Below are 19,237 nucleotides of genomic sequence, written 5' to 3'. Positions count from 1 at the left end.
AGGCAGTATGGACCTGGTGACTCTGTTCATAGTCAACCAGATCGCGGCCAAGAAGGAAATCAAAGGTGAGAATTAGTCTGACACACACATATGCTTTTAGATGTATGTGGACCCAGATAGGAAGAGGGATACTATAAGATGGCGCAAATTACTTTGGAAATGCGGGTGTCACAGCATAAAGTACATGATGGAAGTACATTTACATTTAGGGCATTAAGCAGACGCTTTTATCCAAAGCTGCTTATAATAAGTACATTTGCCAGAAGAAGAGAAACTACAATATTTCGCTGTCGGTACAGTAAGCATGTTCATAGAACCAAGTGCCAAACACTAACAATCGTTAGGTTAACCCATTCCCCGTATACAACAAAGAAGAAATTAAAATGAGATGAGGCCTACAATGAACTATGTATATACACAGCATGAATCAAAGATTCAAAGGTTTTAAACAAGAGCATGAGAAGGTTGTGGGCTGTGATTCCAGACAAGCCTGTGGTGACGGTTCTGGGAGATGGGAAAGGACGCATGAAGAACCGACCGCTAGAGCTTCCCATGAGCCCAGGCTCTCCCTCGCAGCTCAGCCTGTCTGAGAGCGAGCCCTATTACAGGTAAGATGGCTGAATGTCAGCCATGATCACATGGAAAATCATGTTTCATTCACTCAAGTCACTGCATACAATATTGCAGTTGCATTCATTTTACCCCCTTGTTGAAGTTAGGGTTAGCAATACATTTACATCTACATTCACATTTAGGGCATTAGGCAGACGGTTTTATCCAAAGCGACTTACAAAAAGCACATTTGTAAGAAGAAAGAGAAACAACAATATATCTATTGAGGCTATGCAGAGTCTAGGTGAACTCTGAACAAGTAAGTCCTATATATACATTCAATTGCAGTACATGCAATCTATATGACTTTGAACTTCAAGATGTGATGCAAGTGGTTGACCTGAACCAGTATCTTCTAGAGTACATTATCTATGATCTGACTCAATGCTCAGTGTATACCAACTTGTATACGGATGTCAATATGTTTCTATTTTATTATTTGTTTTGTCCCATCTGTTCGTTCCTTCCTGCCTTAACTCCTTTCTACCTTCCCTATGTCCTTCGCTCCTCCCTCGTCTCCTAGTGTTCAGAGAGTGAAGAGGAGGAAACCCCTCATGTCAGATGCCTTCAGATGTCAGCAGGTGAGCATGTGACCCACTTATCTTCACCACCATTGGGAGCACATCTGGTATCTCTGGAACACAGCAGCATGTAGCTGATACGTGTTCCTGACTAGCATGCCTTTAGCTAATGAAGCATCTAGTACAGCATTTAGCAGACGCTTTTATCCAAAGCGACTTACAATAAGTACTTTGTCAGAAGAAAGATACAGTAAGCATGTTCATAGGAACAAGTGCCAAGCAAGTACTAACAACTGCTAGGTTTAGCCATTCCCCATATAAAACAAAGATAGCTAGGGTAAGATGCTATACAATGCTTAATACTTGACATGTGGTTTACCATGTATCTGATAGATACCTGGTAAATACAACATGTTTCCGGTGGTCTGCTCCCTCCCCCAGCTGTCCCCGGTGCTGGAGTCTAGCTTCTCCGACCACAACTCCTCAGACCCGGTCAAGCACCACATCCCTCCCTCCCTCAGCCCCTTCTCCTTAGCCTGCTCTGCCTCCTCCAGACCTGGCCCTGGAGGTAGCTCACACCGTTTCCTCACTCAAACCACCTCCTCTAGACCTGTTTTCTACACGCCAACTCCTTCAGCTGTTCGGACACTTTTTTTCCGTTTTATGAAACCAAGTCAACGGTTTGACTTTTGACTGTAGGTTCCGTATGCTGGGATGTGTTTGTGTGTTTTGCTCACTGAGATAGCCATCACAGCCGAACGTAACAATATACAGTGATGCGCGGTCTGAAACTGGCCTCTTTGTACTTTCACTGACTATATGTAGCTTTGGAACATATCAATTGCAAAGTCAAGGACAGGAGCACGGGGAGTCAGTCAGTGTTGGTTTGGTGGTTTGTTAGCAGTGTTTCCAAGGCAACCAGACCTCCAGCATCGAAACCTGTCCCAACTCCATCCCTGCTCTCCATCTCCTCCAGCATGGGCCACCTCGGACCTCCAGGACACACAGGTACCGGGAGAACCCCATCCACATTCAAGGCCCCCCTACTGTTTCGAATCCTGCCCATAAGAGACATCTCCAGTTGGAGCGTCCAGCCAGATGGAAGAGGGATAGATCCCATTTTTAAAATGGCTGAAGTGACTCACCAACTGTCCACCAGGTTATGTAATAGGGCCTTCATAGGACTTCATATGGGGTGTAGATTGGAACAGTAGTGTTTTAGATACAGGTCATACTTAGTGTTTAGGCTCCTGGGATTGCTGCCCTGGACATATTTTCCTGAAGGTGTTCCCTACTCTTTCCTAGTCAAACAAACCAGATTATATACATTATAAACCAGTGATGTTTTTAATCATTACATCAACATTGGCTTGGTTTCTAATGCCAACTTCCAAGCACTAATCCGTGTTTTGGATTTGTTTCCTAACGTTCCAACTGAGAGTGTCATAATGGTGTCTTCTGTGTTGAGTTCCGTCCCTTCTCCCGACCCGGACCTATGAGGGACGCGACCCAGTGGTCCTCAGGATCCACCATGCCCTGCTACCTTCCTGACCCCCAGTTGGTCTTCAGAGCCCTCTTCAGAAGCCCTCTCCTCCAGTGAGTGGGCCCTCGTTAGCCTCTGACGCAATCACTTTGAGGTCAGGAAGACGTGTAACTTTCCATTTCCATTTACAGTCAGAAGATCATTTATCAGAAGAAAGAGAAACAACAATATATCGCTGTCGGTACAGTAAGGATGTTCATAGAACCAAGTGCCAAGAACTAACAATCATTGGGCCAACCCATTCCCCGTATACAACTAAGATAGCTAGGGTAAGATGCTAGAAAATGGTATGTATCATTTTTCAGTGCAAGGACGCACAACGTACAATAAGTGCATAAGAGGGCTGCCGGGGGGGGGGGTGGCGGGGGGGACTTTTAGGTCCACCTCTTCCTCAGCACACACCGGCAACACTGAATCACCGTGAGCCAATCAGAATCCCAGGGAAAGGATGTGCACCACACCAAACTCAGTAGGACAACGAGGTGATGCATGTTGGTGGCACCCGGCTGAAGTTTCTCTGGTCTTTGTTTACAGGGATGGCCTGGCCAGGGATCAAGAAGGCTTCTCTAGTTTTTCAATCAGCCAATCAGAGGATAGGCTGCCTCTGCGTGGCTTCACACTTGACCAATCAGAGACAGAGGAGCCGTTTGAGGAAGAGCTTTTCAGTGGATTTGGTGGGGAAGGTAGTCACCACTTTGGAAAAGTCTCTAAAAACACAAATCACATTCTTCTGTTTCTTTTAACCTTCCATTTGGTTTCAGCTTCTCATTTCCTGAGGTTGCAATCAGAAATTAATCTGATTGAGGAAACTCCTGCCGCTGTTTCAACCTTACAGTAAGCTCCTTAAACTGAACTGAATGTGTGAAACTCATTTTTGATTCATATCAATGTAAACAGCCGGTTTGCAGCGAGTCTTGTCTCCTGTTTAAGATGTGAATTATTTCGTCCAGGAGCCCCAGAGAGCCCCAGAGAGCTGACTGCAAGGACAAAACCATAACACCGGTGGGCCCCTCACATGTACAGTTTTGCTTCCCCCAAGTGGCCGTGATGGAGCATTACAACAACACAAAGCAAGCTAAAACACCAGAAATCAAAATTTGGGTCCTTAAATTAAGACCGTTCTTCATGGACTATGTCTTATTGTATCTTCACAGATGCTTATTTGTTATTAAAGTAAACTAAATTTATACAACACCCAGGTGGTTTGGTATACTGACTGACATAATGGTGAGGATAATGGCGACATTCATTCTCGTCATTTGTTTGCTCTGTTTTCTGCCTTATTTGTCAGGTGCCCAGCTGCACAAACAGGAGCTCTGGTTAGTGTTGACGTCATCACTCATGACATCAGGGAGTTCATGTGCTGATGGGCAACAACCTCATTCTATTTCCAAAACCTTCCAGCCTGCCTGGAATGTTCCCCCAGCTACTCCCCTACAGACTGCAGCTGCAGCTCAGACTCTGAGAGTGTGCGTTCAAATATTATATTAATATTTATTATTACCCGACTCAACGCTTCTGACAGTTCTGTTCAATGACACACTGGGAACCGTAGATTGGATTGATTGCTGATTGATCTGTGATTGTTTGCTGATTGTTTGCTGATGGATTCCTGATTGATTGCTGATTGGTCCCCTGGTGGTGAATCATTAAATGTGAAGCTCTCCACTCTGCAGTCGTCTCCCTGTGTGTGACATCAGCCCGCAGGCTGTGGTTTTAAAAGGAGCCGTGTGTTTCAGGACGCAGCCGACTGCCAGCTGTGTGTGCTCGCCGGACGCCCCAACGCCTCGGAGGACGTGAACACCCTCAACAAGAGCTCCCAGTGGACCCCACAAGTCCCCCGCCCGTCCCGCCCCCCTACACCTAACAAACAGCCCCCAGGAAGGAGCTCGGACGAGCAGCCAGTGGACAGGAGGTCTGTCTCCGGCGACGGTGGGGCCCTGCAGCCAGAGGGGGACAGAGAGCAGACAGCATCTCACCAAGACGCCGGACCACCACCCCAGAGCGAACCCCTCAGTCCCCCCGACACCAGGGACTCGGCGACGCAGACGTGTGACATCACAAAACGCCAGACGTCCGATGCCTCCACCCAATCGGAAGCGCGCGTCCCGGTCACCGGGTACGTGGGCGCTCCGGTGGGCTGCGCAGTACCGCCTCACGCCACAGTGGGGCAGACCCACTCCAGCCAAGACGGAGACGCGGCGGTGGCCCCGGGCGCCGTGCTATTAGCAGGCTCCCAGAGAGGAGACGATGGGCCATGGAGGAGAGGCAGCAGAGGAGAAGGGCGTGGACACTACATCAGTGGTAATGCAATTAGACACGGCACTTTAAACACGGAGGGGACAGTGGGCCGGGACCACAGCCCCCCCCCCCCCCACTGGCATGGATGACGGTCAGGGTCTTAATGGGCCAATTAACTCCTTCACTTCACCTCTCATTTGAATACGCCGCGATTTATATTAGGAATCAAGAACAATCATCAGCAGTAATCAGGAACTAGTTGAGGCAGTTCATAAACTAGACTGCTGAATGAATGGATGTGTTATTCATATTGTATTCAATGTTTCAATAGTTGTTATAGCCCATGTGGGAGGGAGTCTTGTGTCATTTAAAATAAGTAATATACAGTAAAAGCACCATAAGAGCTGATATATGATACCATTTTTGAATCTATTTAGTTTGAAACTATAAGAAACGTGAAGAACCAGGAGGACAGAAGGTGTTTAAAAGATGTGTTGTTTAAGTGTTGGTTTGCCTTTCTGTGGAAGAACCTCCTCTCTGTTCTGTCCACTATGAACGGCCATGTTGTCTGGTCTTCTTACAGAGAGAGGACCGAAGCTCAGAGGAGGAGGAGGAGCAGGCGAAGGAGCAGGAGGAGAAGGAGGAGGAGGAGGAAGAGGAAGAGAAGTTGGAGGTGGGGGTGGAGGAGGAAGAGAAGCAGGAGTAGGGGGAGAGGGAGCAGGAAGAGATGGAAGAGAAGCAGGAGGAGCCGGAGGGAGGCCAGCCTGTGTTGCTCCTCCAGTGAAGGAGGTGACCTGTGGGAAGGTGCTGGAGAGGTCGGAGGAGGTGGAGACCCTGCAGGAGATCGCTGACATCCTGCTCATGTTAAGGCAGAGGCAGAGGGAGGAGTGAGGACCAGGTGAAGAGGGCTTTGTTTACAGGTCTGTTCGCCCACATGCTGAAACAAGCTCTCCGTTACTTTTCAAACAGGGTTCACGGTTCATGTGTTTGTCGTTCTTCATGCAGTAAGTCAAATAAAACTGCATCATTTTGGGTTGTTTATTTAAAGTTTATTTATTTCCTCATATATTTATTCAAGTGTGTCCATGAATATATATTACGTTTTGTATACTATAAACAATAGCAAAAACTTGAACAAGAATCAAATATACTATACAACAACATATTTGTCTATGAAAACTCATAAACTGTAGAACCACGTTTGTTTTACATAGAAAAACAAAATGGCCACTATGAACACACACACACGCACACACACACACACACACACACACACACATATTTAGAAAAGCGCTAACTGAAGCCAACACAAGACAGAATCGGAGTAGGTCCAAGTTCGGACACTTAAAGTAACGATAACGTATATCCAATCTAACCTCCAATGCAAAGCCGTGTTGGTGTGACATTAAAGTGAGTCTCAAAACTAAACCACTCTCCATATAAAACTAGTCGGTTGCTGTTTAATCAAAATACTTTTCAAAAGAATACCTTGACATTTTGAAATGTCCCTTTTGTGACTTTAATTTTACTCAATTTTATATATCATGAAAACTGATGTTATGTCCAGTGGTGGACAGAAAATCGTTAATAAGTGACCGTAAAGTAAATAAACTGAATTTAAAAGAAATATTAACAATCAAACTACAGTTTAAAATGTCAAGGTAATACTTCTTTGAAAATCCTCTCAAAATACAAATGTCTGAAATCCGATCTTCTGCACAGTTCGGACGATTGTTCCTCTTCTTTTGTTTCTGGCAAAATGCATCTTACAACATGAAAGCACAGACCTTCAGCAAAGCTAACCTTATTTCCATTCTCAAATAGTGTTTACTACACCAAACAATGTATTTAGCTTATTAAGGTCACGGTTTTACGCTACAAAACAACACCGCAAATTACGCTAGGCTATTACGCAACCTTCAGGAGCGACGATACCGTAAATCATTGGCTGTGTCGTTTGTACAGGAGGCCCCGGAATACAATAACTGAATAAAACAACATGTGAAACGATAATATAAAAATAAAATTTCATCACTTGTTATGCTAGAAATCTGTACATACATGAACGATGTTGATCTAAAGAACACAATGTGGTCAAACACGAGCGTTTGTGCATTTCTGTGGGCGGGACTCTGAGTGAAGGTCTGGTTGCCGGTCGGGCTGAACTGTCAGTCGTCCTCGGTAAACAGCAGAGTAACATGTGTTAACTTTGTACGATACACAGGCACTAACATGGTCACATTCAAACAAGAAGGCAAAATATTGGAAAAACACAGCTTCACTTCATATCCATCTACCTTCTCTACCTATCAGATCACAACAACCATATTATATAAACAATCGTATATAATGTCAATTAAATTATATAGTATAATATAATATATATATTGTATTCCCTAACCTGTGATACTTCTTAAAAGGTACAAACATCTGAAATCAATCATTCCTTGACGACTGCAGTCAGTCAATGATCAATCAACCCAACGATTGATTAATCAATCTCAAGCATAAGTTAATTCCTGTGAAGTGCTACAAAGACTGGTAAAATCAATATTGATTTGTTAAAGCGAAACGGCACTGTTATTCAACATCAGTTAGCATATCAACAACTTACATTTCTGTCTATAAATATGGGACTGCTGTGTTTACTAATCTCCCCACATGTGGTTAATTCACCTCATTATCTCCCGCCACATACTGACAGATAACCCTGGTCTCTTTCATTTGGTGTCCGTTGCTTCAGCCCAAAGTGTTTTCAGAGAGAGGGAGGACAGAGAAGGGTTTAATGTACATTTTGGTAAACAAACACCAACAGGCCATAATATGCACATGCTTTAATCACACTAATACACATGTGACGTCTGTACCCTAGGACGTTTTCCGTGACGCGCTGGTTTGCGTTTCCTCGACCGGTTTAAAAGGGCGGTACTGTACCGTACCGGGCTGTGCCGTACCGTACCGTACCCGAGATGGGCCTTCTCCGAGGGCGGGCCACAGCGAGCCCTGGTTGCAGCTCAGCGCGAGAAATTGTATTTCAAATCGATAGGAATAAAGACCTTTAAAAATACAATAAACTGGGGGTCCTCGTGTCTGGAACACACCGCCACGCACGCAGAGTACGGATAGACTTCTCAACACCTTGATTCTTTATTCGATCGTAATTATATAAGCCTGATTCAAGAGTAATGAAGGTTTGAGAGATAGTAAACCACGGTGATGTGAGTTGGATGATATTCTGATGCAAAAACAAAATAGCTTGTTGAAATAGGACTATTATTCTTGGACGTTGGACAGCAGTTCACACTATGCGATTGCTGAAATTGTTATTCAATGCGTTTTTTTTTCTCATATCAAGTGTCACATTTGAGGAAATAAGTGTGAAACAATGTGTAAAAAAGACTAATCTGAAACAAATCGGCGCTGATATGCTACTGAGAGTAAGAAGGAATGTGTGCTAAACAAAGCGATACAATGTCACGGTTAGCTTTAGTATAAGACTGGTAGGCTACAATAAGTGTGAGTGTTGTTGTGCCATCGACTCAAGATCAGCGCGTCTTCAGTTGAAGTTCAGTTACCTTCAAGCGGGGAGCCCGGTGGCAATGGAGATGCAAATCCCAGCCGAACTGGTCTGAGCCGAACCAGTATAGCGCAATGGAAAACGCCACCAGTGTGCCCTCTCGGAATCAGAGTCCAGCTTTATTTTATTTAACGCAGAGTATTTTATTTAATCGGTATATTTAGAGTCGACTTGATCCAATGGATGGACGATCTGTGCAGCATCAACATCTGGCTGCTCCACACACGGTCGTGAGCTCGGGGTCATGAACGCCTCACACGAACCACGTCAACAAACATTAATCTTTTATAGTGGTGACTTATCGCGACAAAGATATAGCTCCTTTGAGGAGGTTATTCGTCTGTGGAATCACGGCCCCTTGATTAAAACCGCGCCGTAGGGTAATACTCTGCAACCCAACAAAACAGGATCTGTCCCGTGTGAGTCGGTATGCGTCTCTCTGTCTGTCCTCTCTCTCTCTCTCTCTCTCGGTCTCACCCTCCATCCATCTCCCCTCTCTCTCCCCCTCTCTTCCCCTCCCTGTTTACACTCTCTTGCTCTTTCTCTCTCTCTTTCCCTCCCTCTCTCACTCTTTTCCTCCCTCTCTCCCTCTCCCTCCCTCCCTCTCTGTTTACACTCTCGCTCTTTTTCTCTCTCTTTCTTTATCACCCTCTCCCTCTCTCGTTCTCTTTTCCTCTCTCTCTCCCTCTCCACCTCTCTCCATCTCCCTCCCTCAGTGTTTACACATTCTCTCTCTCTCTCTCTCTCCCTCTCTTCCCCTTCCCTCCCTCGCTGTTTTCTCTCTCTTGCTGCTAAATAAAAAGAACACAGATGAACACGTGGTGGACGGAAGCAGACACCAAACTCCTCCTCCTCGCCATAGAAAACAAACCAGCGCCGCCGCCTAGTCCACGTCCGACGTCTCGTTGTCCGACAGGTGGTAGTTTGACCCCTTGACTCGGATGTACTCCACCTGCCGGCCCTCGTCCGACTCGGTGGCCCCGCAGGAGCAGAGGCGGCCCTCGAACAGGCCCTCCACCTCCTCCAGCCGCCGGCCCTTCGTCTCCGGGAGGACGGCGTACACGAAGACCACGCCCAGCGAGGCCGCGCCGGCGTACAGGAAAAAGGCCCCTGGGGAGAGGGAGGGGGAAGGAGAGGGGGGGAGAGGGAGAGGCGGAGAGAGAGAGAATGGTACAGAGAGAGAGTGATAGAGAGGAAGGAAGGGGAGAGAGGGGAGACAGAGAGAGAGAAAGAGGGAGAGAGTGATAGAGAGACAGAGAGAGAGAGTGATAGAGAAGAAGGGAGGAGAGAGAGGGAGATAGAGAGAGAGGGGGAGAGAGAGAAAAGGGTGGGTGGGATATTGTAACCTTAATGTCAATAGCAAAAGTTTGTTAAAGATGGAATAAGAACTAATAATCCATTCAAACGGCCGCTTGTTCTGCATTAACCAAACAGTGATGCTGAAGAGCCAGCCTAACGACGGTGTTGGTGTTGGGCCTGATTCATTATTCATTGTGTTTTATGTGCGTTGGCAGACACAAGCAGAGGCAGACAGCACCTGCAGCTCCTGGTGATTCATCAGGAGGCTCTACTGAGACTCTACTGTAACCCACTGACAGGAGGCTGAGACTCTACTGTAACCCACTGACAGGAGGCTGAGACTACTGTAGACTCTACTGTAACCCACTGACAGGAGGCTGAAACTCTACTGTAGACTCTACTGTAACCCTCTGACAGGAGGCTGAGACTCTACTGTAACCTACTGACAGGAGGCTGAGACTCTACTGTAACCCACTGACAGGAGGCTGAGACTCTACTGTAGACTCTACTGCAACCCACTGACAGGAGGCTGAGACTGTACTGTTACCCACTGACAGGAGGCTGTCACTCTACTGTAGACTCTACTGTAACCCTCTGACAGGAGGCTGAGACTCTACTGTAACCCACTGACAGGAGGCTGAGACTCTACTGTAACCCTCTGACAGGAGGCTGACACTCTACTGTCACCCTCTGACAGGAGGCTGATTCTCTACTTTAGACTCTACTGTAACCCACTGACAGGAGGCTGAGACTCTACTGAGACTCTACTGTAACCCACTGACAGGAGGCTGAGACTCTACTGTAAACCACTAACAGGAGGCTGTCACTCTGCTGTAGACTCTACTGTAACCCTCTGACAGGAGGCTGAGACTCTCACAACCACGCACACACACACACACACGCACAACCAATTCAACGCACACACACACACAGACACAACAACGCACACACACACACACACACACACACACACACACACACACGCACACACACACACACGGGCACAAACAATCCAACACACACACACACAGGGGAGGAGGACTGGACTTAATACAGACACACAGGAGATGAATTATGTCTCTCTCTCTCTCTCTCTCTCTCCCTCTCCATTACTCTCCCTCCCGCCATAAATGTAACGTGTCAGGGGCTTAATTAGCATATTACCACCTTACACCCCGCGACCTCCCCTCCTACTGCCGTCTCCTCGGGGCACACGGCGTTAAACACCCTTCAGCCACTGGTGAGCAGCAGGGAACGCTCTCAGCTCAGCTGGGGAACATAGCGTGGAAATAATTTGACAAAACGGCTTTGTTTGGATTAAATGCAATGGATATGGGATATATCTCCCCCTCTCTCCCTCTATCTCTCTCTCTAGTTCTCTCTCTCTCTCTCTCTCTCTTTGGACGAAACTGTAAAAACAACCTTAAAGACCTTCATAAGCATTTCTCAAAGTTGTTATTAATAACTAAATAAAGTTTTGGGTCGAGAACGCATCTAGAATCCCCCCCCATGTTGCCTTGATAATCCAATATGTAACCTATTCTACTGCATCATGGGAAATGTAGTTCTGGTTCCACCCTGAGGGTTAACCGGCAGACCCCTGGACTGTCAGCAACATGTCCCCGATCCCAGTGCATTCTGGGAGATGGAGTCCTGCCATACCGTAGTAGGTGAGGAGCTGGGAGGTGTGCAGGAAGGTGAGGGACACCAGGAAGTTGAAGGACCAGTTGACCCCGGCCGAGCAGGCGTTGCCCGCGCCCCGCGCCCACAGGGGGTAGATCTCTGAGTTTATGGTCCAGGGCATCGGGCCCATGCCTAGGGGGGGGACGGAGGGGGAGAGAGAGAGAGAAGGGGTGAAAGGATCACAAAAACGACACTGTGCATGTGCACGTTGTCCTAGTGTGTGTGTGTGTGTGTGTGTGTGTGTGTCTACAGGTATGTGTGTGCGTGTGTGCCAGTGTGTGTGTATGTGTGTGTGTGCATGCGTTTGTTTATGTGTGTCTGCAGGTTTGTGTGTGCAGTTGCTTGTCTGTCTCCAGGTGTGTGGGAGTGTGTGTCTGCAGGTGTGTCTTTAGGTGTGTGCGTGTCTGCAGATGTGTGTGTGTATGTGTTTGTGTCTCTTAAGATGTGTGTGTGTGTCTCAAGGTGTGTGTGTGTGTGTGTGTGGCTCTTCAGGTGTGTGTGTGTGTGTCTCTTAAGGTGTGTGTGTGTGTGTGTGTGTCTCTTCAGGTGTGTGTGTGTCTCAAGGTGTGTGTGTGTGTGTTTGTGTGTCTCTTCAGGTGTGTGTGTGTGTCTCTTCAGGTGTGTGTATGTTTCTTCGGCTGTTTCTTCAGGTGTGTCTGCAGCTCTGTGTGTATGGGTGTCTCCGGGTGTATGTGTAGACCCACCAGGGGCGAAAGCGGCCAGGTAGAGCAGAAGCCCCAGCAGCACCAGCCAGGAGTAGGGCGTGGGGCAGTAGTTGAACGCCCAGTAGGTCTGCTCTCTGCCCTGGCTGGAGTTAGAGCACCTGGGGGCAGAACACACCCACAGCTACAGCCGAATAGATTCAGGTCAAATGTGATTAATCTTAAAGATGTAGTCTTTAGGGTAATATAAACTGGCATAAAGTGGGTCTAGACTAAATCAAGTCGCATCAAGTAAGATTGTGCCCCTCTTAGTTATTAGGCTGTAATTCAATGACACTGTCCACTAAACTGCCTGTGAACCGTGTGAAGTGAACGACTGCAGCTTGGCTGTGTGAGTGGGAGGGTTTTTGGGAGAGTGGGAGGGGCTTAGTGTGAATTGGAGGGGTTTTGGGAGAGTCGAGGGGGGGGTTAGTGTGAGCGGGAGTGGGTTTGGGAGAGTGGGAGGGGTTTAGTGTGAGTGGGAGGTTGTTTGGGAGCACGGGAGGGGTTTAGTGGGAGTGGGAGGGGTTTAGTCTAAGTGGGAGGGGGTATGGAAGAGTGGGAGGGGTTTAGGGAGTGTCCATAGTAGATTTTTGCGGATTATTGATCCTCACACACGTGGAAAGTATAAATTTGCCTTTACTCAACCCCTCCACCATGTAACTCACCTGCCCTGACTCCTCCCCCCGATGTTACTCACCTGTCCTGACTCCGCCCCAATCATGTGACTCACCTGCCCTGACTCCGCCCCCACCATGTGACTCAACTGCCCTGACTCCGCCCCCAACATGTGACTCGCCTGCCCTGACTCCGCCCCCACCATGGGACTCACCTGCCCCACGCAGCTCGCTCGGTGGACGCCATGTTGACCGGAACGCAGGAGGAGGCGAAGGGCGCCTCCTCCTGAGATACCGAGCTGTTGTCACGGTAACAGAAGCCACAGCCGGGGTCCAGCATGCACTGCTCACACACCCTGTAGACAGACAGACAGACAGGCAGGTAGACAGACAGACAGACAGAGAGACAGGCAAACAGACGGACAGGCAGTGATTGAGTTTTAATCGTGCTGTTTTGAAAACAGGAAGAGATGTGAGTCACTAATTGTGTGTGTGTGTGTGTGTGTGTGTGTGTGTGCGCGCGCGTGCGTGCGTGCGTGCGTGCCTGCGTGTGTGTGTGTGCGAGCGAACGAGAGAGAAAGAGAGAGACAGAGAGGGCATGTTGTTCTGTTGTCCTCCATGACAGAACAGCTCTGCTGGTATTAGATGGTTTGTCTGTGCGCTCGATCAATACACTCAACCAACAGCCAACCAGCAAATCACTCATTCAGTCATTTAATCAATCAGTCAGTCAGCAGAGCACAAAACAACCCTGTTCTGTTCTTTACTGTCATCAACCATCGGGGAATTGAAGGAATAAATCACCCTAAAGATATTCTAAGATCTGTCACTTCATCTGTAACAGCTAACATAAAGTCATTATAATTAAAGTGTGTAAGCCTTCAATGCCCGCCATGGGTAGCCTAATGTCTTTAAATAACATCATTGTACATTTAATTTAAATGTATCACGCAGAAGATTATGAATTCAATTTTATGCCAATCCTATATTCCTATGTTAATGGTGCGTTGCATTGTAATACAAATATCAACCTATATACACACATATTTATAAATATGTATATATATATACATAAATATATTAAAATGTAAGGCATGACCTCTATTGGCAGTCGATGTGATGTCAAGGAAGACAGCGAGCCACATGCTAGCGGCCTTTAGCATGCTAGCGGCTGTTAGCATGCTAGCGGGTGTTAGCATGCTATCTCAAAAAACACTCACGCCCACAGGCGTACACCCCTCCAGCGTAGCTCATAGCGGCGATGTAGCTCGGAGTCGGATAACATTAACTCCTCTCCTGCGCCTCCTTCTAGGTTGGGCTGTATCTCCTTAATCGGCTCAAAGTAACAACATGATTCGTCACTTGTACCAGCTGCTGCAACTATATCTAAGAACAGCTTCAGAGTCTGTTAGATACCCTTCATCCCCGATAGCGCTAGCGGCTAGCAGCTGTCAACTGTCATTTTCAAACTGCGTCACATCTCGACATGCAGCCAGGCATCATCCAGAGAAATGCCCAGAACCTCCTGCTCTCAGTCCGAGTAGCAATTTGAATTAAGAGTCTTTATTTAAATGCATATTAGATTTGGATACTGATAAAAAGAGTGCACTCTATATCCACTGTTCTGTTGTGACAGGAAGAGCAGTAAACAGACAGGAAGTACAGACAACTGACACAAAGTAGAGACAACAGACAGGAAGAGCAGACATCAGGCAGGAAGTGCAGACAGGGCACTTCCTGCAGTGGCGAACTCTACTCACTGGTATTTGATGCAGGTGGAGTTGGCCAGGGCGGGGTCGGAGGGGTGAAAGGTCACGGGGGGTGTGTGCTGGGCAGAGAGGAGGAAGCCGACCGCCAGCAGAACCAAGCTCACGCACGTTCCTGTCCAACGACACAGAACCCCATTTAATATCTAACCCCAGACCGAACCCCAGCCATTTACTATCTAACCCCACACAGAACCTCAGCTGTTTACTATCTTACCCTCGACAGAACCTCATCCATTTACTATCCAACCCTATACAGAACATTAGCTACTTACTATCTAACCCGAGACAGAACCTGCCTCAGATCATTCCTCTGTGTTACAGATCACTCCTCGGTGCCTCAGATCACTCCTTTGTTCTACAGATCATTCCTCTGTGTTACAGATCACTCCTCTGTGCCTCAGATCACTCCTTTGTTCTACAGATCACTCCTCTGTGTTACAGATCACTCCTCTGTGCCTCAGATCACTCCTTTGTTCTACAGATCACTCCTCTGTGCTGTGCCTGAGATCACTCCTTTGTTCTACAGATCACTCCTCTGTGTTACAGATCATTCCTCGGTGCTACAGATCACTCCTCTGTGTTACAGATCATTCCTCTGTGCTACAGATCACTCCTCTGTGCATCAGACGGTCAGAGTTGTCCCCGGTAACGAGCACTGAGCTGTCACTCAGCACTGAGCTGTCACTCAGCACTGAGCTGTCACTGGCACTCAACCAGCAAGACCTGCAGCTCAAAAGGTGGATTTCTTAGTCGCTGTACATCAAAAATCAAAATCCAATCAAAAACAAAAATGTTGGATTCATTTGTCAGCATAAATGAATAAATCAATAAAAAAATACAGACAAAAGTATATTTAATTAATAGATAATGAATCTATGCATACATATCTAAAGAAAAGCTAAATCATGTTGGCTATGCCGAACACAGATCTTATAGTGGTCTCTGTGGCTGGACTTGGAGTCAGCTATCTCTGACCCATGGCGTGCGTCTCACCCATCAGGCTTCCCAGGGTCAGCTTCCTGCGGCCCACACGCTCCACTAGCCACACCCCCAGCAGCGTGAACAGGAAGTTGGTGAGCGCTGTCAGCCAGGACAGCCAGATGGCCATCCGGTCGTCACGGATACCGGACATCTGGAGGATGGTGGCGCTGTAGTACCTGGAGGGCGGGACGGACAGACGGGCAGACAGACAGACAGACAGGTAGAAAGACAGACAGATTAGGACTGGTTAGATCCATTCATTCAGTGGGAGATAGCATACATTGGGGGTCAAACCCAAAACCTTCCAGCTGGGAATCAAACATTCTTACCCCTCCGCTGTCTTGCCAAGTTAGTGGGGGGAAAGGTGAACCGAGATCAGGGTTGGAACCAACAACCATCTACTTGCTAGGCGACCGGTCATACCTTCAGCTAACGTCACCAGCTAAGACATTGTGGAGGCTTGGAATACATATTGTTACAACTGCCCATCGGACTCAAGAGCTTTGATGCTAGGTGCTCGGCTATTAGCTACCGCTAAAGCTAGCGAGCTAGTCCTGTGTTTTTGGGGACGTGGCTTTGGAGGGCTGGGATGTTTTCAGTTGGATACTTAAAGATCCAACTGAACAAGCCACTTACTGTGGCTTGTTTCTCCTAACTGCATACCCTAGCTTTAATCAACCATTTAGAAATGTTGAGTTGAATTGTACACCTCCTCCCTAATGGGGTACGCGTTATTCAAAATGGAGGAGAGAGGCGGGCGAGAACAACACTTTAAACCGGTCTCCTGCACCTTTAATTACAGCAGCACGGCCACTACAACCGCCGCCCCTTTAAATGCCGACCTCTCATTGGCTAATTAGCCAATCAAGCAGAAATAGCCCGCCCCCGCAGGGCCTCTCTGGGGCGCTGTAATTACACCGCTCTCCCAGAATCCTCAGCTCCCCAGTTCCCTGGATTAATGTTCATCAACATCACCTCCAGACCCCCATCACACATGCCCACACACACACACACACGTGCACGCAAACATGTGTGCCCACACACACACATGCAGACCCACGCGTGTCCACACACACGCATGGTCACACACACGCGTGCTCCACACACACGTGCACATCAGTGGTGAGCGGGGACAACAGACGGCAGGCATGCTGATGAGGCCCCCCACCCCCCAACACACACACAGGCCCCCCCTCAAAGACCCCCTCCCACCTGTAGAGTGACCAGCCATGCAAAATTTGGCCAAAGAGGCAAGGACCAGGAGAGACTTGTTATGTTCACATTCAGGCAGCATTTCAGCGTAGATCCACATATATAACAAATCCCAGAGGCGCCCATTGTTTATACCCGCCAAACACACACACACACACACACACACACACACACACACACACACACACACACACACACATGGGTATACGCACACACACACACACACACACAATGACACACACACATGGGTACTCACACACACATAATGACACTCACATGCACGTGCGCACACGCTCAATTACACACACATGGCTGCGCACACACACAATAACACACACATGGGTACGCGCGCAAACACCAAACCCACACACATGCCGAGACACTTTCTCTCTCTCTCAGTGTAAATATTAGATCAAAGGGAAAGACACAAAATAATGGTTTCAAAGTTGTGTTTCTAGAGTCTCTTGAGACCTGAGCAGGAACCACAGCGTTGCTATGCTCTAGTCTCTGAGGTTCATCTATCCACTGCTACGTTCATCCAGTCTCTGTGGCCTCCTCTACCCAAACAATAGGATTCAGATTATTTTCTTGTCGTGCTACAGATATGAACCAGAATTCAGGCTCCGCTGCTTTGGGCTTTAAACACGCCCGGTGTATTCATGGACGAGGACTCTTATGTAACTCATCACTGCTCTCAGGAGTCATTTCCAGCACTAAAACCAACTGAGAACTGATACGCAACCATTTGTTGAACACATACCACCCCAATCTAGTCCCAGATCACCTCAATCCATAAGAAACGTTCAAGTTAAACATATAATCCTTGTTCATTTTGTATTTTTAATAGCTATAAAATATATAGATGCACACATTAACCATTTAAAGATCCTTATCTATTCTAAAATACCTTTCCAAAAGATATATAGAACTAAATGAATGTTGCTTAACCAAATATATTCAAAGCATATTCAAGACATAACTGTCAACATTTACCATACAAGACTGGTGAGATTTAAATTGTTTTTTCAAAATGTGTTCTGATTGCCCATATTTGATCCAGCGTTTGTTCAGTGAGGGATGACTGCAGGCATGCTTTAGAGCTCAGCACCGTCTATATAGAAGCTATAGATAGTCCTCCCCTGGATCCCCCCCGGTCCTCAAACTACCGCACATCACACCCACAGGCAAACACCCATCAACACCTGCCTGAATCCACACCTAAAAATACACCACTGAAGACCACTGAGATGGATAGATCTATAGAGCTGCAGAAAGAGGTAGACATACAGATCTATAGAGCTGTGGAATGAGGTCGATATATAGATACATAGACGGATAGATGCATAGATCTGCATGAATCCAACCCTCAAAATACACCTCTGATGATCACTGAGATGGATAGATCTATAGAGCAGTAGAAAGAAAAGCCATGCCCTCAAAACACTAGCTTGCTAGCTGTAGCGGTAGCATCAAACCTCTTGAGTCCTTTGACCAATTGTAACAATATGGTGTTTTTTAATTACGTTAATACAAACACACACACACGCAAACACACGCGCACACACACACACACACACACACACACACACACACACACACACACACACACACACACACACACACCCACGCGTGCGCAGCAATAACACTGAGAATAAGAAAGCAAACAAAGGAGACTCAGGGACACTAATTAAAGATTGAATTAATACACAAATAAATAACGCTATTCAGTTATGTTACATCCTCTATCCCTCCATCTGTCTCTCCCTCTCCATCTCACCTTTGATGAAGTGAAATAAGATATCAACTCTATCTAAATCATATCTCTATATGTAACTGCTCTCACCCTAAAAGCATAACAAAGTTGCCGTGGGTCGTAGCCATGGGGATAACATCTGCCCCCATCCTTCTGAGAACTCTCCACCTGGAACTTCTTGGTTTTATTGCAGAATTTTCCAGTTGAACACTGTCCCTTCCAGGGAGCACGAAGCTCTCAGCCTCCCAGAGCCAAGATGGCTGCCCTCATGGAGGTCAAGTTGAGCTAAAAGCCCTCTTCTCTACCGTTCTCGGAACGGGGGGGAACTGAGGTGGCTGTTTCTCTGTAGCCCCTCCCGCCGTTCCTCCATCAAGGGCCCCTCACTCCTTTCATTACCGTGAGGTTATCCAGGTGACCCCCTTCAGCCAGTGGGCCTCATCGGGCGTAAACCAACAGCACAGCCATCCGACGCCAGGACACAGCGAGAGTGGACGAATTCATTTCCACCTGAAGTAAAGGTCATGGACAACATGTTTTGGAGTGGATCCCACCAGCGTTATCGGTCGGTAGGTCTGTCTAACATCTGACAAGGACCTGGGTCAACATTGGATACAGATACAGGGAAGTAGAGCAAAGATATAGAGGTATCAATAGAGACGGATTAAGCGGAGCATCTAAACAAAAACTAGAAATCGAATGCAAAGCGATGCAAACAGGACCACCGTGTT

The 19,237-nt window shown here is 47.2% G+C and overlaps 1 protein-coding gene across 1 annotated transcript in view; it reads right to left on the bottom strand.

Annotated features, from left to right (window-relative positions):
- Positions 1-9,377: 9,377 nt before the first annotated feature.
- Positions 9,378-19,237, bottom strand: part of LOC307089692 (proton myo-inositol cotransporter-like) — a gene marked incomplete at both ends in the record, with an annotated part of 33,838 nt that continues 23,978 nt past the window's right edge. The window contains 6 exons of the mRNA XM_079756096.1: positions 9,378-9,604; positions 11,456-11,608; positions 12,181-12,299; positions 13,010-13,150; positions 14,555-14,675; positions 15,557-15,720. Of these exons, the coding sequence (XP_079612222.1) occupies positions 9,378-9,604; positions 11,456-11,608; positions 12,181-12,299; positions 13,010-13,150; positions 14,555-14,675; positions 15,557-15,720 (925 nt within the window). The remainder of the gene's footprint in view (positions 9,605-11,455; positions 11,609-12,180; positions 12,300-13,009; positions 13,151-14,554; positions 14,676-15,556; positions 15,721-19,237) is intronic.

This window comes from Pollachius pollachius (assembly GCF_949987615.1).
Source record: "Pollachius pollachius genome assembly, chromosome: 18".
NCBI classification, from domain to species: domain Eukaryota; kingdom Metazoa; phylum Chordata; class Actinopteri; order Gadiformes; family Gadidae; genus Pollachius; species Pollachius pollachius.
The sequence above is the reverse complement of the archived record's forward strand: the minus strand, read 5'-3'. Positions and strand labels throughout refer to the sequence as shown.